This window comes from Lobosporangium transversale, assembly GCF_002105155.1.
Source record: "Lobosporangium transversale strain NRRL 3116 chromosome Unknown BCR41scaffold_11, whole genome shotgun sequence".
Taxonomy (NCBI): Eukaryota; Fungi; Mortierellomycota; class Mortierellomycetes; order Mortierellales; family Mortierellaceae; genus Lobosporangium; species Lobosporangium transversale.
The window spans coordinates 503,173-526,137 of NW_019028989.1; the positions used below are offsets into that span (position 1 = coordinate 503,173).

Below are 22,965 nucleotides of genomic sequence, written 5' to 3' on the forward strand. Positions count from 1 at the left end.
GCTCTAAAATATGGTTGACCAGAGGAGTGGGCGCCTACTTCCCATGGAGGGACGAGACATTGTTTGTAGTATGTTTGTTTAATGAGGAACATACTTGCATCTAATGAGCATGAGTAGTGCATTCTTATAGGCCACTTTTTTAACGATGGCAGCACAATGCTTGCTTAAGCATCCATTCCATCCAAAAAGAGCAATTGGTGACGCCATAAGGTTTATCGCGGCTGGATCTAAGGTGATCAAGGATTGAGCTTCGTCTGGTCTGCATTGAATCTATTAGAGTGCAATTGATTAACAGTGCAGGGGCCATGCTTCTCGCAAGCTCATTGGCCAAAGGGATTCCATACAATGGAATGGCCTGTCAACAGTCACCACAAACAGAAAAAAAAAAGTTGAACTGTTCAACAATAACCGCTACATACTAAACGATGGCACCACCACCACCCAGGACACGTACACGAGGCAGAAAGCTTCCTCCAAGAGCAGGTGCTACCAAGAGAGCTGCTGCTGCTGCTGCTGCTGCTGCAAAGCAAGTCAACCATTCCGATGCAGTTGAAAAGGACCCGCATGTACTTGATCCAGACAATGAGTCGGGTGATGCAGTCAGCATGGAAGTAGAACAGGAAACTGCTGATGGCAAGACTTGGATTCAAACAAATGTGGATCAAGAAGTGGTAATTTTAGCTGTCTCGTCTTTGAGAAGAAAAAAAAAAAAAAGGGGTTTTTTTTTCTAAGAAAGAATTCATTATTAATACTTTGGATTTTTCCTTTATAATTCACGTTCACACAAAGGCAAGGATAAGAGCAACTGGAACGAGCATTGAGCCATTGACAGTCAAAAACTTTGGGGTCGTTGTGGATTTATCACGCAAGAAGCCGACTGCCATCAATCGGATCGAGATCAATTCTAGCTTTGACTTTAAGAAAGTACAACAGATCATGGTTTCTCCTGGTATCCCATATCCATACAAAGAGAATTTTGATTATGTTAATGTAAGTTTTTTTTTTTTTTTTTTTTTTTTTATAAAAAAAGAAAAAAGAAAAAGAGCATTAAGAAAATGAGGTATGAGTATATTGCTTAATTAACCCCTATCTCTTTCCATATGTTTTTCCTTTATTCATAGGTATTATTGCTCGTTGACAAAGCTCAGACACCCATGTTAGTCCCATATCTTTATGATACAAAGTTCAAGACGCAGGAGCCTGTTGAAGAAGATCCAGATAAACCATCATCACTCTCAACAGCATCATCATCACCATCATCATCAACTCTATCATCAACAGCAACTGCAGACCAACGTCCTTGGATTCATGTCAAAAACAACCTTACAGAATGGCTCTTAGTCAATACTCAACACATGCGTGCCAGACATCATATCGATGAATTTCATGATATTTAAATTTAAATATTTGACATTTCAGCATTCGATAGAATTATATATATATATATATATATATATAAAATTTGATATTACCAGCATTTTTGTTTTTAACCATCACCATCATTTTTTATTTTTGCCATCTCATAATAAAATCGTTTTTAAAAATTCTATAAATACACTTGTTTTAATATTTTGTAAAAGACAAATTGTGAATATATTTTCATGGCTCTATATGTCACCTTCTTGGACTACTGAGGAGGAAGATGATACTGAGTTCTTGGCTGGCATATTGATATTACTCCGGGCACTTCTTTGCTCGCCATAAAATAACAACATTGGGTGTTCATACATCTCCAGAATCAGGCTGCGGAATCCGGCGCCCTTGATCTGCATCCATTCCTGTGTACCTTTTAGATACATTCCAAGGCGTGATAAAAACGATCGATTCGTGCTCATTGACAGATAGGGCGATGATGAATCGCGCTGACCATTTGAAGATGAACGATGATTAGCTGTTATTGATTCTCTATGTGCAGGCTGTGAAAATGATCTACGGCTTTCCAGTACAGATGTGAAGTATGGCTTGACTCCGGAAAACGTTGGATGATTTTTACTATCCACCTCATTTTTTGTTTGTGTTGATTCTAGTACTGGCATAGGCTCAGAGCGCTGTTGTTGTTGCCGCTGCTGTTGTTGCTTCTGGCGTTCTGAGTTGACAGGACTGATTGCTGAAGTATCGACATCGATGGCTGCTGCTGCGGTTGGTATCTTATTAGAACCATATTGCTGCATATACATCTCTCTAAATTTGGTAATTGATTCTACACTCTCGGAAAGCCGGTTGAAGGTATTGAAAAGAGCGACAATTTCGGTCCTCTGCAGCAGATTTGGGTTATTGACAGGGCTTGAAATAAAAAAAAAAATTAACAAAAACATCATGAGTATAGGTTGAAGGCTTTTTATATTACAAACATTCTAAACAAAGCAAAGTATCAGAGTCTGCATTTTGTCTTATTGATGAAATACTTACTTCAAATGCTCATCATTATAGGAAAAGAGGACTTTCAGAGCTGTACCCAAACCTGAGGTCTGGACTTTACCCCAAAGCCTACATTTTTCACATCCGACACAATCCATGATCTTGGTAATGTTTCTAAAATGGTCTCGGAACTGAAGCTTAAGTGCTTGCGCTTCAGGTCCAACAAACATGGCTTTTTCGTCAAAGATTGCGGGCGATTTCATCGATGTCTCAATCAAACGGTCCACCATGGCCTACAAGATGCATTCAAAAAAAAAAAAAAAAAAAAAAAAAAAGTTAGATAAAATCCATGAACAATTGCTGAATAATAGAAAAAAGTAAGTCAAAATGTTACCTTAACCTGAGCGTCCTCCTCTGGGTGACCAGTACAGAACTCGTAATTCTTCAAATAACCCGAAAGCTTGGTCACAGCGCGGACCAAAATTGCATAGTCAAAAAAGATGTTTTCAAGGCGATCTGGGTGAGCACCAACCCTTGACACAAAACATTCAAGATTGGGGCCCTAGTAAAGAGAGAAGACTTGTTAGTTTTTTTTTTTTTTTTTTTTTTTTTTTTTTTTTGAAGAATACGATAAATTTGGGAATCTGGGTTATTCGTTGCATCCTTACCCAGACTCCTGACGTTTGATTAAAGTGTTCATCGCAGATATGGATAGAAATAGATGCGTGCAGCCCAGAGATCATTCTGTAAAAGACCCGCTTTTCCAGACAGAGCTCCTCGTCCTGGTGAGTACCAGCTGTCAAAGGGTTGAATGGTTCTGACAAGCTTGATGCAACAGTCAATGGGTTCCTGGCCATAGAAACACCAGCTGTAGCAGCAGACTTTAGTTTGTCTGCCAACATTTCCTCGTTTGCCTGACGATCCAATGAGCATTGTTCACAATCCGTTTCGAGTTGCATCCTTTTTGCAATATTGAAGCAGTTCTCGTTATAGATTGCATCCCAGACTTTAGCTGCTGATGGGCCGGAATAGCCCGTAAACCTTTCAGGATTTTGCATTAGATCCACATATACACCTTCGGAAACTGCCTCATCATCCACCTGACAAAAGTCCTGGTCCTTGAGTTGACAGCTCTTGAATGGTTGAAAATTCTGTTCGAGACCATATAGAGAATAAAAATCACGAGTATGAATGGTTGAATATTAGACAATGGCTCTTGAGACGACTTTGGAAAGATATTGCAAAGAATACAAACTTACAAAGCCGTTCTTGGGAGAAGAGATAGCACCGAGGGCTGCGCTCCTCCATTCTTCAGGAATAGCGCTCTAAGATCCACAGTAAATGTATTGTCAGCTAAAATTATGAAAGCAACTCATTGGTGTACACAAAGTGACTGAAACTAGTCTGTACCTCATCGATAACAGCGACGCCGCAATCTTTGTTCATGCAAAGATGATTTTCCGTCCAAAAGGGACATGATTCGTACAAATTGACCTAAATAAACATCAGCAGTAGAATATCATCAGGAATGATCAGGAACAAAGAGCATTCACATCAGCGTAGCAATCAAGGTAACTAGGACATTTGTGAACATCATTATCGTTTTTTGTTTACTTTATAAAACTTGAAAAACTTTTGTCGGACAAGGACCTCGAGCTGCTTTCTCATTTCACGGTTGATAGTCTCAACTGCATCGTAATCACAGAGTGAGTTTTCAATTTGCATCGATTGCTATTACAAGAAGTATTAAAAAGGAGTGAGAAACAAATGAAAAAATCCCTTTTTAATTTCCAAGGTGCTCTGACTTCTTTTTTGAGAGCCATTCTTTCAGGTACTCACTCGACATTGTTCTGACTTGTGAAGACTATGGTCATGTTTTTCTTGGTCATGATGATTATTGTGGTGGCTGTGGTGAGAATGAGAGTGTGGTGAATGGTGATGATGATTGTGCTGCTGCTTGCTGTTACTGTTATTGTTCTGCTTTGAAATCAGGTGCTGAACAAAGTAAGGCACATTGACCATGCGCCCTTTCCGTGCAGTGGCAGCATTCATTTGTCCCGAAGTGCCAACATCACCCAGACTAGGAGGTGGGCCAAACAGGCCATGGAAAGGGTCATGTCGAGGTGCGGATTTGGAAGCAGGTTTAGGAATAGGGGATGGGACTACAGCTGCAGCATGTGATGGAAAAGAAAGGATGGAGAGAGCATCGACCAGAAAGAGAAGTAAGAAAGGCAGAGCGATCTGCGGCTGTTTTAGAGTAGGCCGCATTGCTTAAAAATGAATGTATATGTTGTAATTAGGGATGATGTTGTTGTAGACGAGCTGAAATGAAGAATGAATGAATGAATGAAGTGAATGTATGCTGTGAAATGCAAGAAAGATAAAAAGTAAAAGAAGGGTAAAGAACAGAATAGCTTAAAAAAGGACAAACAGTCCTGAAACGGTCGAACTAATTTTAAACAAATTGTTTCTGGTTCAGTTACCGTGCGTGGCAAAGCATGATTGATTAATTGATATTGAATGGTCAATTGTTGTTAACCATCTTTAGACCACCCACTCCATCCCTCCTCTCTTTTTTACCTAACCTTCGTTCCATCGCGATACCATATAAGGTGAATTACAAACATGTTTCAAGGAAAACTTGTAAACATCCGGATCCTTAAAAATCATTCATGTTTGGATGTAGCCGATGTTTTGTTTAATTGCACCACACTTTCAAACCAATTAACTTTGAACGTTGCACACAATCAATATTCGCCCTCTCTATCAGCACAACATCCAAGACTTTGATTAATACAAATATATCTTTAAAACATAAACTCTCCCCATTTTCATTCTTCTCTTTTGCTCTCAATCTGCTTCTAGAATTTTGTCAGCTTGCAATAGGTCGCCAAAGAATTCGACAGTGTTTCTCAAAAAGTCGTCGATAATCTTTCATTTCGAGTCGCTCCAACTAATTTTTGCTTTGTGTTACTCCCACAAGATGTAAACAGAACAATTGCAGCATAGGATCAACAACTAAAAAATCGCATATTCTAAGTTTTGATTATGTTACATCACGGAAAACTAAAGCACTGAATATCAATCCGAATACCTACGCAAGGTACTGCGCATCATATCATAAATGCTACGAGTCTAGAATGCTATTTTATTGATACTAGGTCTATAAGATAAGCTAAAGCTGTGGGTGGGAATAATGTAAAGCACTCTTATTTGGTTTTGGTGAACTGCTTCCAACCTTCAGGCATCTTGGCTTGGAATCCAGAAACACCGCCATCGCTTCCTTGTTCAAAGGTCAAGAACACTCCAGTCGCGGCCCCATCGTCAACAAAGGCCATCTTGAAAGAATCATAATGGTAATGCTCCATCTTGGACTCAAGCTTGTTGAAAGTAATGAAGAGTGCATCCTCTTTTCCATCAACAGGCCTGAGTTCGACAGTCATCTCACCATAGATCGGGTGGGTATATTTGCCAGTGAAGTCTGAGAGGGGACGAGTCGTGGGCTTGGACTTGACCAAAGGCGGTAAATCACCGCCATTCAGTTGATATGCTATGTAGTCGTAAAAACCTTTGCTCTGTGCAACAGAGAGTGCCAACCAATCTTCCGTCTTTGGCAACCCAAACAACTCATCTGCAATAAGGAATGGTAAGTACCCGACAAGTCCCGACGCCTGTAAGCCATTGGACTGTGTAGCAACCACCAAGTCGTCATTAGGAAAGAACTGCAAGTTTGAAATGAAACTGGAGATACTGCCATCTAAAACATGACAGCAGACAGAGAGATCAATTAATGTGACATCGGGTTAGAAAATACAATCTGCGCACCAACTTGGCCTGAACTGATAACTTCAGACTTACCATGACTCAAAAAAGTTTTTCCTTTGTAGCTGTCTATCAACCAACCCATGCCATAGGCTTGGGTCGGAGCGAAATCAGCTGTCAGCCTTTGATTCGAGAAGAAAGTGTGTCCACTGCAGACTTCACGGATACTGTCCTTATTCAAAACCTGCTTATCCTTTGATTTGCCGCCATTCATGATCACCTGGCCATATCGAGTAAGGTCAAGGACATTCGAGTACATGTCCCCTGCGGGCGCAACTGACAAATAAATAGGGCTCAGTTCTCCATATTCAAACTTGCCTTTGACTGCATCTTCAAATGACCATGCAAAACTAGGGATAGCATGGTTGCTGGATCTTTTCTTCATAGCCATTGGCCCGAATCCAGTATTCTTGAGACCAAGTGGCTTAACAACCTTGTTTTCGACCAATTTCTCCCAGGAGGTCCCAGCAACTCTGGCAGAGGCTTCACCAATAGCTGCGTACATGATGTTGTTGTACACAGCCTTGGTTTTGAGCTTTCGGTCCAATTTGTCGTACTTGATACGCTTGATCAGATCCAATCTAGTGATATTGGCCTTCAGCCACGCTGCATCGTGTCTGAGCATGCCCTGTAAAAACAGGTGATGACGTGTTAGTTTTAATGTTTTATTAACTTTTTTTTTTTTTTTTTTTTTTTTTTTGGAAGATAAATAAACTTACTGTTCGATGAGACAACAAGTCCACTGCGGTGAGTTCGGAAGTTAGAACAGGATCATCAACTTCAAACTCGGGAAGATATTTAGAAACAGGAGTCTGGTCCCAGTCCATCTTTCCTTCTGCCACCAATTCTCCAATAGCTGCAGCAGTGAAGGATTTGGTGATGGATCCCATCGGCATTAAAGTCTAGAAAATTAGTAAAAAAAAAAATACATTTGAGCTTTATGTGATCATTAGGAAAAAAATACATGTAAAATGAATACTTTATAAAAAGACAACTACCTCTGGTTCGAAGGGGTCTTTGGCATTGCGTTTACCAAATCCTTCAGCAAAAACCAATTTGCCCTTGTAAAGAACCGCGACGCTCATGCCAGGGATACCGCTTTCGACTCTGGCCTTCTCAATCACAGAACGCAGGTTCGACAGCGAAGCGGGGGCCGAAACCCTATTGTCCCCTAGGTCTTCATCTTGGGCAGTAACAGCAGAAGGGCTCAAGAGCACCAAAATGGTCGGGATGGCGACCGAGAGGAAACTTCTCAGTCTCTTGGGTGAGAAAGCTACCATGATCTTTGGGAAATCAGTTTTTTCTTTTTTTTTTACAGTTGAATTCAAGTTGTAATGATTGCTAGTGAAGTAGATTGTTTTAATGAAGAACAAAAGATGGAACTCCCCTAGACAAGGTATTTATATTATGAGGTTAGCGAGTAAAAGTAGGCTGTTGACAATGACCGCTTCTTCTATTTCGCGAACTAGACTGTTCCTGGCTCGATAGCTCTCATGTGAGTAGTTCAGATTTTTTTCTCCTAGGGAAGAAAGACTTGGCGTTTTCAAAATGAGAAAGCCCGTAGTGCAGAGTTTTTAAGATTTTGGCGTATTGGGCTTTTGCTAATTTCATGCTGCGAGCGAAATTCGACTTTAGAAGATCTCGAGTCTTATTTTTTTTTATTCCGCCAAGAACAGATTCGCTTTTTTTTTTTTTTTTTTTTTTTTCCTTCGTTATTTTTCCACTCTAGGTCCCCCTATGATATATCGTTCATGATCATGAAAAATATGTGGGAAGTGTGCTTCCATTCTCAACAACCAAAACTCTTGGTGAAGAAGAAAAGCTTTATCTTAAAAACAGACATCCAGATAGTCAGAAAGCTTATGAAACGGATTATAAATGTAGCCCATGCTTTCCCAGCACATATTACATTTATACTTACAAAGACCCTTTCTTTTTTGCCTGGCTTTTATCTGTCTCATCAGAAATAATAGGAATCTTCAACTGACAATCCAAAAAAAAAAAAAAAAAAAAAAAAAATTATGTGACGAAATGACTTGCCATGTACATGTATGCCGATCAAAAAAATAAAGTTCGGCTCTAGTTGTGTCATATTTGAAGATCAAAAGAAGGCTGTCGAGCTCTGTCATTCATATATTTGTATCTATTGAAATGAACCTTCGCCTGTATTAAGGATCTAATTAAGTCTAGCATGTAATGCTTCGTGACGGATGCTTCGCTATTAGCATTATATATTGATCATAATATCCCTGGGCTCCAGAATCCCCAGGTCTCTCATCATATCAATAGGAATTTATATTTGGTGCAATAATTTTATTTTTTTCAAGTCATACATCATTAAAAAGATATACATGTACACTCCTCTCTAGGTTACGACAAGACTGCGCAGCCTTGCTTTGCATGTATACATTCGTTACGTGCTTAAGACATTGGGACGAGGTGAGATTATACTGTAGCAATCTCATTTTGATTTGCGAATTGTGCTGCTGCATACATCTCCCCTGCGTACTTCCTCACTGGACATGTCCACTTTCTCACCTTTTATCACATTCAGCCTCGATAAACTCTTTTACATAGGATGTGGTTTAGTGTTGATCCCTCATTCAGACAATTAGACTCTCGCTTTGCTTGGCAGCTCGATCTCCACCATCAGTCAAACGTGGAAAGTTTTGTATGGCAACCCAACAATCTATTTTTATTTCTTGTACACTATCACATATTTTTGTCCAAATGGTCGGAGTATGTAAAACCCACGTTTTCATCGACCAATTCCATACTCCAGAATCGGGTTTCTTAGATCGAAAAGCATAATAAAAAAATATTTTTCTTACTCTTGTAAATGCTTGCAAATGATGTTGAGCGAAATCAATTCCTAGGTTACCTCATCAAGGAAAAACAGGCCGTTAACTCTTGATGTTAAGGTTCCCGTGGAAACAAAGCTTTATCTTTAACACAGTGCAATAATAAGACCGCGCTAAGAAAAATCCTATGCTGGGACAACATGTTCGTCATAACTTATATCTATCATTTTATATACCTTGGCCTCTTTTTTTGTTTTCGAAAATGCTTTTTGAGAAGTAGCTGTTAATTTCGTTGCAGCTTTTGTTGCGCCACCATTATGCCCGTGCTCATAGTGGATCACTACAAAAGCAAATCGAGACAACGTCAACGACAGAATACACACTTATATACTACTACTGTAAAACTTAAAACATCCGTGTAAACAGACGGATTCTTCACAAGCAAACGAGAATTATTACCATATGATTTATTGACTTCGAATCGAGAACCATTCATCACCTTGGTGTTTAACTACCTGTATCTCGACTGACGAAAAGAGCAAATTCATAAATTGGATGCCCCAGGATCAGTCCTCATGATAATTTTTTATTTATTTACTGTTGAACATTAAGTCTTCAATAAAATTTTACTGTTTCTCGCTTTTGAGATCTTCGAAAGAAAAAAAAAAAAAAAAAAAAAAGAGGCATGGTAATCTTCGTACGCGCTATGAGCTGAACAAGAAGGGCATCCAGAATCTAATATGCTCCAAGATATGTGAACATGTACAACATTTTGCGGATGGCCAGGGCTGTTGCCCCAATAAGGTTTTACAGGCACGATTATGGTTGCTCTAACTGCTGATTAAGCTTAAAGACCACAGACCCACGGACATGACATAGGCTGAGGGCTCCTGTTATGCATCCTTGGAGCCAATCTCTATTCAATAAGACCTATCTTCTACACCTTTTTTTTTTTTTTTTTTTTTTTTGATGATAGGAGTCAAGTTCGCCTGGGATGAGGAACGTTCTGATTCGCAACTTTATTCCATTCCGTGAGAGAGGAAAAAATGAAGACGATGCTTTTCAGGGCTGATTAACAACTTTCACAAAGGATTGGGGGCCATCCGGAAGCTCAACTATGAAACTAATAATACTACCGTCAGCCTCTTGTTGAAACGTGATAAGAAATACAGAGATCAAATCACTGTTTTTGATAACACCCTTGAAAGTGTCATAATGATAGTGCTCTAGCTTGTCATCCAGCTGATTGAATCGGAAAAAGAGCGATGATCCGGTCGACGCGGACTTGGGCTCGGACCTGAGCTCAATAATGAAGGTGCCGTACAAAGGATGAATGTACTGGCCCGCAAACTCAATTAAAGGGCGAGATGTAGGTTTACCCTTAATTTTTGGAGGTAAGAAATCGCCATTAAATACCTTGGAAGCAGTCTCGTAGGATGCCTTGATATCCTGAGTCAACCTGAACAACCAGTCTTCAGTCTTGGGTAATGCAAGGATCTCATCCGCGATGAAATAGGGGAGGAATTTGGTCATCGCAGAAGAGTACCTCATGTTGGACTGCACAGCAATAACCAAATCGTCATCAGGGAACATAAACAGGCTTGAAGCGAAAGAGGAAGCTACACCACCTATCATCCGTCATCACGATAAACGATTTGTTAAAAAAAACTCCCTAAGATCTTTGATATGTCATCGCATATTAATCCCTTACCATGATAAACGAGGTATCTTCCTTTGTAACTGTCTATCAACCATCCGAAACCGTATGTCAATGTTGGTGCAAAGTCTGGTGAACGCCTTGCACTCTTGTCCAACGTATGCCCGCTGAGGATTTCTTTAATGCTTTCCTTGTTTAGTACTTGCGTTCCGTTGACTTGCCCAGAGCTCAGTATTGCCTGGCCATACTGAACTAGATCTAGGACGTTGGAATACATGTCTCCTGCTGGTGCAGCAGCCGGATAAACAAGGTCCAGATCCCCCAATTGATACTTTCCATCTAAAGCATCGGCAAATGACGCCGCAGAAACTGGGATCGCATGGTCTGTGGATCGTTTCTTCATCGCCATCTGCCCAAACCCTGTGCTTTTTAGACCAAGGGGATTGACAACTCTTCCTTCAACTAAGTTTTCCCAGGAAGTGCCGGCAGCCCTGGCAGAAGCTTCCCCGACAACTGCGTACATAATACTGTTGTATTGAGTCTTTGCTTTAAGTTTACGGTTCAGTTTGACGCTCTTGAGGCGCTTAATCAGTTCAATTCTAGTGATATTTGCCTTATACCAAGCTAAATCGTGTCTAGGCATACCCTGATTTTATGGCAAGGGGGAGGAAAGTGATAATTATAATATTAGTAAGTCACCAGAGATAATTATGGATAAAAACAGCACTACTCAAGGAAGTAAGTCGAGGATACGCTTACAGTTCGATGAGACAATAAATCCGCGACGGTGAGTTGGAGCGTCAAATCAGGGTCCTCTAATTCGAACTCAGGAAGGTATTTGGAAACTGGAGTGATGTCCCAATCCATCTTCCCTACTGCAACTAGCTCCCCAATGGCAGCAGCTGTGAATGACTTTGTAATTGACCCTATTGGCGCCAATGTCTAATTCCCATGAATATGAGAAAAAAGAGTCGTAAAAAAGATCGGGCTTCCGTTCTTTAATTCTTTTCTTTTCTTTTCTTTTCATTTCTTTTTTTTTTTTTTTTTTTTTTTTTCTCTTTTTCTCTTTACCTCAGGTCGATAAGGATCTTTGCCGTTTCGTGCGCCAAACCCCTCAGCAAAAATAATTTTACCTTTATGAAGGACTGCTACAGCCAACCCTGAGATACCGCTGTTAATGCGAGCCTTTTCGATTTGGGAGTGCAAATTTGACAGTTTTGTTTGGTCGATAGCATCTTGGTGTTGTGCATTTGTCGAATTCAGTAGTAGTAAGAAAAGTAAGATGGCGATGAGGGGAGCGTCTGCAAGCTTATTGAGTAATAAAAGAGTGCCCATGCTATTGTGGCCATAAGCGTGTGAGAGATAGTAAGGTGTTACAAGTGTTGAGAGAGATTAATTCTATGCTGCTGAGTCTCCTATAAATCAAACAAACAAAAACAAAGAATTTATACGCTTCCGTGTTGGAGAGGGGGTATCGTGATGACGAAGGATACTGACACAAGTGTGTTACCCTCAGGAAAACTGCTTATTTCTATTTTTATACTTTTCACTGCTGACTTTTGCTTCCCGATGGGCGAAAACCTTTATCTATGACATCCACAAGCAAGCAGGAGTGGCTAGGCACTATGCTCGCACGGATTAAATAGTTTGTTTTTCACTTTCCTGAAACTAGAATCATTGACGTCCAATCGTTGGTACGACGCGTTTAATTATAGTTAATTCGCACCGTCACATCACTCTTGCTCTGAACATTTGACCTAATGAACGATCTGAGACCTCGGGTTTCTACCAAGAACCCTAAAACATCTTCCTTCCCACGCTGAACAAATTCTAGAAGCGAAAACAAGGTTCGATCGTCATTGGCGACAGCTTGAAAATTATGTTATTGACTTGGCTTAGTTAGATGAACACTGAGAACAATAGCCCTCTATAGGACGAGGGCACAATCTGACGGCAATTTGTTTTGATTTAGTGAGTTGGGCCCCTTTTTTGATTCAAACGCCACACATTCATTAACCTCTTGGTGTCCTTGCCATCTAATCTGTTGTCGGGCTAACCAAAGGTCTAATTGGTTCGCTTACGAAGTAGAAGGGAGGTTGCGAATTGATTTACTCTTTACTTTGAGTCCACGTGCACCAAGGTGCATCCTTCTAACGTTGAATAGAATGACATGAGCTTGTTCGAAGAGGATGGAATGGTTGGCTATTATTTAAGCAGGGAACTGGCATTACGCAGCCTCCGCTTTTATTAATGAGATTCACTTCGCACTTTATAGAGGGATATTAATATGATATTAATAAGTATAAGGTAAAGGAGCAAGCTAACTGAGTTGATCCTGTTTAACATTAGTTTCTATTTGTGTGATCCATAGAGATCCTTTTGCCTTGTTCAAGCTTGCTTTGTTGGGCCCTCAATCTTGCTGAACAAAACAACACCAAACTCGGGGCCCAAATCGAACTGCGCACTGGACACGCCGCCATCGGGGCCTTGCTGGAAAGTTACGTATGCTCCCTGGTTATACCCATGTTCAATGAGCTGGAACCTGAACGAGTCATAATGGTAGTGCTCCAGCTTGCTATTGAACGTATTTAGCTTGAAATGGAGAGCACCTGTTTCCAATTGGATTGTGCTATTATCATAAGCTGGATGAGCATAGATGCCAACGAAATCTTGCAAGCTACGGAGGCTTGTCCTTGATCTGTGGAGGAGGGTTTCCAGCTGCTATTGGCGCCAAGGTTGAACACAGTATTTGAGGATTCTGGACCACTTCACCCAACCAATCTCTGGCCTTTGGCAACCCAGAGCAAGGAACCAATATGTTGGTAAGTAGCGCTGCAATCCGCTTCAAACCTTTAGTGGGCTACTACTCGCTCTTTGTTCTGTTCTTTTATATCGATCTATTATCGATATTCGATATTCCAGAATTAAATTCGTAAAAAAGAAAAAAGTGTATGCTCCCTAAGGCGAGCAAATGAAGGAAGTGAGGTGGGTGTGGTGGTTTGTTGGCTCGAATAATAGACGTAAAACTATTTCCTCTCGCCATAGCATTCCATAGTCAGCCCTAAGCTAATATTGGCGAACTCTGACTTTACTGGGCTTGGTATGCGATAATTCTTTCGAACATTATCTTGGGCTTTAGATGCTTGATCTTTTCTCTCTCTTCGATCGAGCCAGCAACCTTGCTTTTTGTTTTGGAACCTCGAGGCTTCTGCGAAAGTTGATAGAGTCTTCCACGTGACTGTATAGTCCAAATTACATAAATTCCATATTCTAAGACATCATTTGAGCGGACATTATGCCTACTCTGTAGACACTAACAATAAAAAAAAGAAAAAACTCCTCTTTTGATCCCTTAGAAAAAAGAATCACACAAAACTGCCTTTTCGCATTAAAGGACATGTGCCGAGGAAAAAGCAAAGAAACAGAGATCTGCGATCTGGTTTCGAGATGGTGATGGCTACTCAATGAAGACCTCAACTGAGAGTTGTCAGCGCTAGACTCCCTTTTCCGAAATGCTTGAAAGCAAACGTGGTTAATCTTTTAAGGCGGCAAGTTATTTAAACGATCGCTCCCTTCAAAAGGAGAAGTCGGCTTGCTGTCTGGATCAACCCAATTTTTGGTACACCCTTTTTACAAGGGTGTCTTTATTATATTATCTATATCGTCGAAGGAAGGGGTTTTCGGTTGGGGGATACCGTTGTGGTAGTTGTGGCTTGTAGACAAGCATGGTCTGTGCTTTTATGTTTCTGTCTAAGGAAGACATGCACCATATTTCTTTACAAGAGAACAGTAGCTTTGACATGAAAAAAGATGCGAATAAATATCATGCTTAAGGACATATTGTCATAAGCAAACATAATAAAAGTAATGACATCTCATATTCCTAATCGTGCTAGCGCTTGGCTTGCCTTTTGTTGAGAAACAATCCATGTAGAGGAACGAAGCTCGCTCAAACGTTGCAACTGCATGCATGTCTTCTATTTTTCTTTGTCATTTTCAATCCCCCCCTCTTTCCCTTACTTTTCTCCTTTTATGTTACCCTCTTTTTTGTTTGCCATATCATCAAGCATTATATACCAATAGATCTTTTTTCGTAACCTCCCTACATCCTTCCAGATTGTTCATCATAGCAAGTGTATTTCCTTTTTTTGAATACAACCTCTTACATCTCAACAAACGATCAAAAGATGCTTCGATCTTCGCCAAGCCTCACTCCATCGATATCTCCGAATATAAATCAATGTCAAGGACAGCTACGGTGCTTGTCACCCAAACCGAATCGCCAACTTCTGTTGGCTCTATCGCCAAATAACCTAAAAGAAGATAATGACTATGGTCATAGCAACGTCAGTGGCAATGCAACAGCTGCAAGTGCAAGTCCCATTCGAACTCCAGGTTACAAAAGCCCCTATCGCCAAAAATGGTCTCCTTTAGTCCACACTATCGCGGTATGGTTCATTTTTTACTATAGCGGTAACTGACCAACAACATCGAAAATTAGAATGCTTACATTACCATAATTATTTGATACACCTAGGAGGCCAGGGAGTCATTTTCAGGGACTGTATTGTAAGCTATAGTTTTTAATAAATGGGGCGTTAGAGGACAAGGCCCGATATGCTTATACAGTAACAACCATTTCTTTCTTTTATTGTTTAGTCCCACAAAGCTGTTTGATGACGGGGAAGATGAGGTAAGATTTTTCATCATAAAAAAAAGTGCGCTGCCTCTATCAACTCTATTTCTTTCATAGAAGATGGTTTGCCACACTATAAAACAGTTGTATGACCACATTATTTAAAAAGAAAAAATGTCCTTCATTTCGTCTTCACCTCCTTCTTTCTGTTTTTCCATCATGATATAAATAGCAATCAGTTGCTCAGAGGGCAGCTAACAATAACAGTGGTCCTTTGGCGCCATCACTGGAGGTGAATAGCATTATTATGCATCGCGTCTTAACTATTTATTCTTTTTCTCATCGGTCTTCTGTGTAATGTAACCCTGATGTGATTTCTACCCTTCAACCGTGCTAGCCCAAAGTCTCGGCTCGTCGCGACGAGAAGGAAGATGAGCAAGTCATCTCCATGGAGGTTCTCCTCTTCGCAATCAAACAACTCACGGTTCATGAGTTTGACGGTCCCTGGAAATCGATTTCATACCCAATAGTCCTTGAGGCATGATATATCTATTTGACTGTAGATGCATCAGCTCACTTTATTCCACACTTACTGATCAAAACAATTTTTTTTATTGCTATTATTTATTATTTTTTGTCGACAATAGCCACTGTATCAGAGACTCCGTGACTACCACGTCTGCCTTAAAAGTGCAAAAAAGAGAACGGGTGGTCAAGCGTCACGATCCAAGTCTTTCATTGCGCCGCCAACGGCAATGCCGACACCAATTAGAAAAAGCAACACTGCTTCAACCGGGCCTGATTACAACGCAATGAATCCACATTGTGACGTAAATGACAGCAATGGCAATATCAATAACAACCATCATTATCGTGAAGTTCAAGGGTTGCGAGAAAAAATTAAAGATTTGGAAGCGCAGCTAACGCAATCTCGAAGAGCTCATCATGGTCTCCTTAAAGACCATATTCTGAATATTGCAGCTGCAACTACAGCAAGCTCTTCTTCATCAAATACCAAGACTGGTCCAACCATAGCATCTATCATGACGGTTACAGGTATTGGAATATCAACGTTAGCATCAACTTCAACAGCACCATCGACATCGATGTCCAATACTACAACTTTATCATTAATAGATGCTTTGGCCATCCAGAACATTCTTGCGGCTGTACCTAATGCCGCTCTTCTGCCTCCTGCTGATGGAAATGATGCAGAAGCACTACAGATGGCACAGCAAAAAGTCTTGACAAAATCACAACTATGTTTGCAAGACGCTTTGAGAGCATCAAAGAAGAGCCTTCAAGCCCGCCATACCAACATTCAAGGGTCATCTGAGTCTTCGTTACACTCAGATGAGGAGAAGGATGTAGTCACAACAAAGATGGCGAAGGCGACTCATTCCTTTAGCTCAAATTCAATCAATTCCTTGGCTCCACTTAAAGAGCAACAACTTGACCTCTTCAACAACGCTACATCCCGTCTACTTCGTGCAGAAACAGAGCTTGCACTGCTTAAACTAATCATGGCCCAGAGTCAACGAGAAATATCGGGACTAGAAGAAGAAATTTTTAGAAAACAAGCCGAGTTGGCTCATCATCGCACAGTTTTTGATTACATCCTTGAGCTAGAACGGTTGGGATTCGAAATCCAGATTCACGAGGGTCAAATCCAGATCAAAGAATTGGAGAGCCTTGTCCAAAAGACAGTGCAAGGAAAGGAGGAAGCAGTTGCGGAGGCTGTCAAGGCCTTAGAAGGCGAAATAAGATCCCTTCAGCAACAACTGACAGAGAAACGAGAGGCATTTGAGAAGGTACAGGAGCCTCAAATGACAGATCGTCAACAGGATTTGGAAACGATCATAATTCAGCTTCGAGACGAATTGGTATTGCAAACTCGGCGAGCCAGAGAAGCTGAGGCGGTTTCAAAAGGTGATCAAGAAGAATTGGAAAGAACAAGGGTTAAGCTTCAGAGGGCTTTGTTAGATGGAGATGGGGACGCGGAAGGAGTCATGGTGGAGCATCTTGAAAAGGAATATAAAAAGAAGACAGTAGCCCTTCGAACCAGCCTGGCGCAGGTATATAGAGTAAACAGACGACTAGGCAGGGAGATGTCGGCCCTAGCGCGTAAGGTCGTCCGTGTGGAATCTATTAATGAAGAATTGGTAGAACAAGCTAAACAAGATCGGGCAGAAATCAAGAGCCTGAAGTGTCAGGCAGAGTTCCTACAAGAGCAGCTTATTACTGCTTCAGGAAAGCCTTCCGATGATGTAGGCACGGCATCAGCGGCAGATGAGTGCCTGGTCGCTTCTTTGCAGGAGCAAATCACGGCGCTAGATATCCAAATCGATGGGTTGTCTTCATCATTGCGCCTTAAGGAGCAAGAACTGGAAGAAGCACATGGAGAGGCTGAGCAGCTTTTGCTTAAGCTCGAGTCAGAGTTGGCACAGCAAAAGGAAGCTCATGCAAAAGAGATGAAAGAATTTGCAGAGGAGAAGAAGCTGCAAGCCCAAAGAGAACGAGCCTGTCAAAACGCATCTGTGACGTTATTCCAGAATATGGTCACCAAATTACAGACAGAACTGTCAGAGACGCAAGAAAAGTTACGGGACACCACGATTTGTTGGGGAAACACAAAGGAACAACTTCAGAAGTGCGAGCAGGCATATCGAAGACGTAAAAGAGATTTAGAAGTGACCACGAAGCACTTACACGAGGTAGAAGAGACAGTCCTCAAGTTAGGAGATGCGATTACAATGCTAGAGATGGAGAAGGAGACCAATATGGTGTTGGTCAGATCTTTGGAGGAACGAGACCGTGAGCTGAGGGACATGGAGTATCGCCTTAGAGTCTTGGAGGAGGAGCACGAGTGATTAAAGTGTAAATAGTAATAAACACTTAGTCCTCTCGGGCTTAACATTCTTGGCACTGCCATCGGACAGACAAAAACAGAATAATAACAAACGTTAGAAAGTGTTAGCCAGGAGCTTTTAGGCATGTCTAGTTACCCTTGAATGAATGTTTGGTCGGGAAAAATACATTAGTAGAGGAAAAATGCTGCATACTGCGCAAGAATCGCAGTTAAATGCAATAAGATGTGGCGATACTGATGTTTGGTCCTTTGAAATTCTCACGGGAATGCTATAGTCATCCCCATATTCATTTAAAAGCAATGGACGTCGTTCTTCTTTGCCCCTCCTGTTAACCAAAAAAGAAATAAAGTATTATCATGTCCTTTAGTAAGCCTACTGTACTCTCAACTACGTCTACGCCTATGCCCTCCTCGACTTCCTCCGCTCCGAGAACTGGAGCTGCAATAAGGCTAGCAAGGCTCATAATCCCCTCCAACTACCGCTCTTCACGTTGGCCAGGCCGTTTCCTGCTCTGGACAGGCCATCTCCATAATGCTGTGGGTCTGATGATCTCTGAGCTTCGTGATCCCCTCCTGAGCGCATTAAAAGCTGGCTACTTTAATGCATTTGATTCTTCTATCTACCGCTGCAACGCGTTCTGGTTCTTCTTGGCAGGATTTCAAATGGTCATAGGTGGAAGGATGATGAACTTGCATTTATTCTCAAGCTCGAATGATGGAAAACAAGAAGGAGAACAGTTCCAGCATAAGTATTCTCAAAGCCTTAGTCAGAGAAAGCTCCCTCGAGAGGTGGGATGGTGGCTTCTGGCCATAGGGATGGGTGGTGCAATCGCCATGCCAGCAAGTGGGTTCTATTTAGTGGGACTGCAAGGCCTTGCCATTCTTTTTGCACTGTAAATAGAGTGATATGACAAATCATCTCACAACTTGTATACATGTGGCAGATAGTTTAGCAATGAAATAGATAGACCAATAAATACGTTGACTGTCCCAATTGCTCATGACCTAAATGACAGAAAGAGAGTATCCGAGAAATAACCACTCCAGATAATTCATAATTTATTATTTCAATGGTCACTTACATGCAGAGCTGCGCTTTGATCTGCGATCGTGGGTTTCTCAGTAAGAAGCCTGCCGATCATACCGGAAAAAAAAAAAAAAAAAAAAAAAAAAAAAAACATTTACTTAAGCAAGCCTTCAGTGACCTTACTATTCTCAATATTCTCAACTGTCAACATTTAGGCAACCATTACAGGAAAAAAAAAATGCCTGTTCCATCCTCGTTTAGTACCGCTGATACAACTGTTCCCTATCGTTCTTCTCATTGGCCTGCTCGCCTTTTGATCTGGACTGGCATTGGACATAATATAGCTGGTCTACTGGCCGATAAGTATCGCGTTCCATTGGTCGATGCTCTGAAAGATGGCTACCTCGATGCATTTGCCCTGGAAGCCGATCGTCGATCTGCTCTTTAGTTCTTCATGGCGAGATTTAACTTCATCGTCATGGGCAAGGTAGTTGGCTGACTCCTGTTCTCTAGCGAGAACAAAAGCAACCTCTCTATGGATAAAGGGAAGGTAGACAACCAAAAGCAACAACACATTCAGAAACAACAACATCGAGATCGATCAGATCGAGTGATACCTCGTGCTCTGGGATGGTGGTTCCTGGGTATTTCCGTAGCTGGCGGAACGGCTATTTCCAAGAGTGGATTCTTCTTGTTAGGCTTGCAAGGTCTAGCTATCCTCTTTGCAAAGTTTATTAAGTGATATAAAAAAATAAAAATAAAAATAAAAAAAAGGACAAGAGATGTGTCTTGGACGAATTCGCATTCATGTCTTGAATTTGCAATTCCTTCCATTTGGGACAATTGTAATTTAGGTAAATCATTCTCGACAGGGAATGTACGCGGCAAAGAAACTTTTGGCATCTCTGGTCAGTTGCGACTATGACTGAATTATCAATTTGCATTGTTCTGATGAGAAATAAGCTTTGTCCGATAAAAGCCAACATTTTATCCTAAAAGTTATCTCAAATAGCTACCCTTTTCAGCTATTATTTTTTTTACTTGAACAATGTAAAAAGAGAACAGATAAAAGCTTACTTTAAGCCAGATAAAACAATTAAAAGCGCTGTATAATTAAGTACACACTGACCCTTGCATCAGTTCTTTTTTTTTTTAACTCATCACTGGCTGTTGTCAAATATCATATCTCATCACGTTTGACTATCTGCATTAGAGTTTGCGTCAACATCAGATCATCCCAAAGGAAGGGACAAATGATTTCAGTTACACGGCGCGCTAGATGGAGGATACCCGATATTTGAGTATGAGGGCAAATTCTTTGGTAACTCATAACTAAAGGCGTTTCTAAAATATCAAGTCAATTCATGCTTCGTATCGACTGACTAAACGAAAACGAACACTGATGGGCTTACAGGGATCTTTGTATGCATATCAACTGACCGCTGACGAGGCCAGGCCATATAAATCTAATTGAAAAAAAAAAAAAAAAAAAAAAAGAAGTACAACAAATTGTGAGTCGTGAGAAAGTAATATCTTGCATGGTCAAAGCATGAATAAAAAGAATAAAAATAATGCAATCATGCGCTCAATGCATAGTCATGCATTGTCAGTAAAGCGTGCTTGTATATTAACCTGCTTTTGCCCACCCCGATTTTATTCTGCTGACGGAGCAAGGAACCAAGCATGTGCGGTCTCTCCGTTGAAGAGCAAACTCAACGATATTCATACGTGAGCAGCAGGGCGAAGGGAGAGCCCAGACATCACACTGAGAGTCTTTTAATTGATTGCACAAAGAGGCGTTGTCCCTCTAAAATCCTTTCGTGATTTATCATCATCCAACTTTTCTTTCTTTCTTTCCCTTTTTCTTCGTCTCTTCCGATAAACCTTCCTCACCCACTCTCATTCTTATCGATTTGTTAACAAACAACAATGACCGAGACATCTAATACAGATTTTAAGGTTAGCGCAACCGCTAGTCTCTACAATGTGCTGAAGAAGGTTATCGCAGATTTGCCCCAGATTGAAGCATACCATACCGCTAATTCCAAACCAACCCCTCCCGATCACGAAGTTTCGAGGTAAAATATAAAATATATTCGATGGATGTGAAAAAACAAAATGTGCTTGAAACGCCTTGTAACTAAGCGGAATTAGTATACCGAGTGTAACAATATAATCTATTCTCCAAGTTTTAATCATAAGCATGCGACCGTTCGTGGCTACGTGTATCGTAAGTACATCAATCAACCGAAAGCTTGTAGAAAGAAGTACTCATATCCCTGACGAGTTTTTTTTTTTTTTTTTTTTTTTTTTTTGACTATGCAAACAGATTACGTCGAGGAGGGGGACCCTAAGGGCATTCCAATAGTTCTAATCCATGGCTTCCCAGAACTCTGGTATGGATGGCGTAACCAGATCCGTCACTTGGAAAAGGAAGGCTACCGTGTTATAGCAATCGATAATCTTGGCTTTGGAGGCAGTGTAAATATGATTTTAACGCCCTTCCAAAACTTTTATCTATTCTTCATTTTTAATTTTCGCAAACTAAGAGTAATCATTTCTGCTGGGTCTCAAAATCTATAGGACCACCCAAGATGTGAAGCTGGGGATTTAGATCCTTATAGAGCCAAGAACCTGGCTGCAAACGTGGTCGAACTTTTAACACAATTGAATATCGATAAAGCTGTAATCATAGGCCATGACTGGGGCGCCTCTATTGCCTGGAAAACCGGTCTACACTTTCCTGAACGCTGTCATGCTATCATCGGGTAATAAGAGGGATAGGTTTGTGTTGTTTGCGAAAGTAGTATATTAGGTTAACCACTTTACATTTACATCTTGCTATGGCCTTATTTTAGTCTCGGCATTCCACATTTTCAACCTGCGCGAGAGTACAACGATCCTGAGACGATTGCCAAGATGATCCCTGAGCTCGGTCATTTTGCTACCTTCCAAAGCAAAGATGTTGAGCACTGGTTCAATAGCGATGTAATTCACAAAAAAGAAAGCCTTTAGCCAAGTAGCAGCAATGTCAGCCTCGAAACTGACTTTTTTTTTTTTTTTTTTTTTTTTTTTTCTTGTAAAATACTAGCCGCATACTCAAGCTGTAGCTTATTATAACGCAATGTTCGCTATAGCACCCGGGACAAATGTCGAGCAAAAGCAGTACTACATTGACCAATTCACTCGGACTACGTTTCATGGCGGTTATAATCTCTATCGTGCTGGCCGCCTCAATTACGAGGATGAACTGCGTAAGTATAAAAAGAAGTCTCCAATGCCTCTCGATACCCGATGCTTTGGAGTGATGTCTTTATTATAGCAGTTATATTTGAGTTGTGATACTTGAAATTAAAAAAGACGCATCTTTAAAACCATAGCATATGTCGACAAGCCATACACAGTGCCTTCGCTTCTAATTGTGATTGATCAAGATCATATGGTGCCACGGACCTTTGTAGAATCACAAAATACAGATACTTTCGTTAGTCTAGAAATAGACCATGTTGATGGAGACCACGGAGTTCATTCTACCAATCCAGAAAGCGTCAATCAAGTGTTCTCAAAGTTCCTGACGAACTTCTTTCATCGTAAAGATAAATCTGTTCAACATGATGAGAAGAAGGCACGGGAGTAAATATATACTTTAAGCTTAAGAGAAAGAAAAGATTAGTAAAAAAAATCTTCAACATGGTTTCTGTTGTTGCATGCATGATTATTTCTGCTGTGTTCAAAACTTCGAATTGTTCCCACCAATGACAGTTAAGTACACAATGCGTCACATTAAGCATCACA

At 40.8% G+C, this 22,965-nt stretch overlaps 8 protein-coding genes across 8 annotated transcripts; 4 read left to right on the forward strand and 4 right to left on the reverse strand.

Annotated features, from left to right (window-relative positions):
* Positions 1–367: 367 nt before the first annotated feature.
* BCR41DRAFT_420787 (hypothetical protein) lies at positions 368–1,515 on the forward strand. The gene is made up of 3 exons (XM_022029943.1): positions 368–671; positions 790–990; positions 1,122–1,515. The coding sequence occupies exons 1-3, from the start codon at positions 426–428 to the stop codon at positions 1,395–1,397; spliced, it is 723 nt and encodes a 240-aa protein (XP_021883116.1). The 5' UTR covers positions 368–425; the 3' UTR covers positions 1,398–1,515.
* On the reverse strand, positions 1,496–4,756 carry BCR41DRAFT_350147 (endoplasmic reticulum Oxidoreductin 1-domain-containing protein). The gene is made up of 8 exons (XM_022023611.1): positions 4,198–4,756; positions 3,973–4,089; positions 3,769–3,852; positions 3,618–3,683; positions 3,027–3,509; positions 2,753–2,920; positions 2,410–2,651; positions 1,496–2,283 (listed from the first exon to the last, which is right to left on the reverse strand). Exons 1-8 carry the CDS (start codon positions 4,624–4,626, stop codon positions 1,608–1,610), a joined length of 2,265 nt encoding a protein of 754 aa, XP_021883117.1. The 5' UTR covers positions 4,627–4,756; the 3' UTR covers positions 1,496–1,607.
* A 732-nt stretch (positions 4,757–5,488) lies between these two features.
* BCR41DRAFT_350150 (beta-lactamase/transpeptidase-like protein) lies at positions 5,489–7,540 on the reverse strand. The gene is made up of 4 exons (XM_022023612.1): positions 7,179–7,540; positions 6,900–7,082; positions 6,217–6,808; positions 5,489–6,115 (listed from the first exon to the last, which is right to left on the reverse strand). Exons 1-4 carry the CDS (start codon positions 7,458–7,460, stop codon positions 5,568–5,570), a joined length of 1,605 nt encoding a protein of 534 aa, XP_021883118.1. The 5' UTR covers positions 7,461–7,540; the 3' UTR covers positions 5,489–5,567.
* A 2,503-nt stretch (positions 7,541–10,043) lies between these two features.
* On the reverse strand, positions 10,044–11,973 carry BCR41DRAFT_394633 (beta-lactamase/transpeptidase-like protein; the record flags this gene model as incomplete). The annotated part of the gene is made up of 4 exons (XM_022028660.1): positions 10,044–10,609; positions 10,693–11,284; positions 11,398–11,580; positions 11,710–11,973. The coding sequence occupies 4 exons, from the start codon at positions 11,971–11,973 to the stop codon at positions 10,044–10,046; spliced, it is 1,605 nt and encodes a 534-aa protein (XP_021883119.1).
* A 4,407-nt stretch (positions 11,974–16,380) lies between these two features.
* On the forward strand, positions 16,381–18,144 carry BCR41DRAFT_385290 (hypothetical protein; the record flags this gene model as incomplete). Its single annotated transcript, XM_022027659.1, has 1 exon — positions 16,381–18,144. The coding sequence occupies one exon, from the start codon at positions 16,381–16,383 to the stop codon at positions 18,142–18,144; it is 1,764 nt and encodes a 587-aa protein (XP_021883120.1).
* Positions 18,145–18,525: 381 nt separating this feature from the next.
* Positions 18,526–19,045, forward strand: BCR41DRAFT_350154 (hypothetical protein). Its single transcript, XM_022023613.1, has one exon. The coding sequence runs from the start codon at positions 18,546–18,548 to the stop codon at positions 19,038–19,040; it is 495 nt and encodes a 164-aa protein (XP_021883121.1). The 5' UTR covers positions 18,526–18,545; the 3' UTR covers positions 19,041–19,045.
* A 321-nt stretch (positions 19,046–19,366) lies between these two features.
* On the reverse strand, positions 19,367–19,830 carry BCR41DRAFT_350155 (hypothetical protein). The gene has a single exon (XM_022023614.1). The coding sequence runs from the start codon at positions 19,760–19,762 to the stop codon at positions 19,520–19,522; it is 243 nt and encodes an 80-aa protein (XP_021883122.1). The 5' UTR covers positions 19,763–19,830; the 3' UTR covers positions 19,367–19,519.
* Positions 19,831–21,009: 1,179 nt separating this feature from the next.
* Positions 21,010–22,883, forward strand: BCR41DRAFT_350158 (Alpha/Beta hydrolase protein). Its single transcript, XM_022023615.1, has 7 exons — positions 21,010–21,248; positions 21,360–21,400; positions 21,500–21,651; positions 21,754–21,938; positions 22,029–22,158; positions 22,262–22,424; positions 22,551–22,883. Exons 1-7 carry the CDS (start codon positions 21,100–21,102, stop codon positions 22,805–22,807), a joined length of 1,077 nt encoding a protein of 358 aa, XP_021883123.1. The 5' UTR covers positions 21,010–21,099; the 3' UTR covers positions 22,808–22,883.
* The last annotated feature ends 82 nt before the right edge of the window (positions 22,884–22,965 follow it).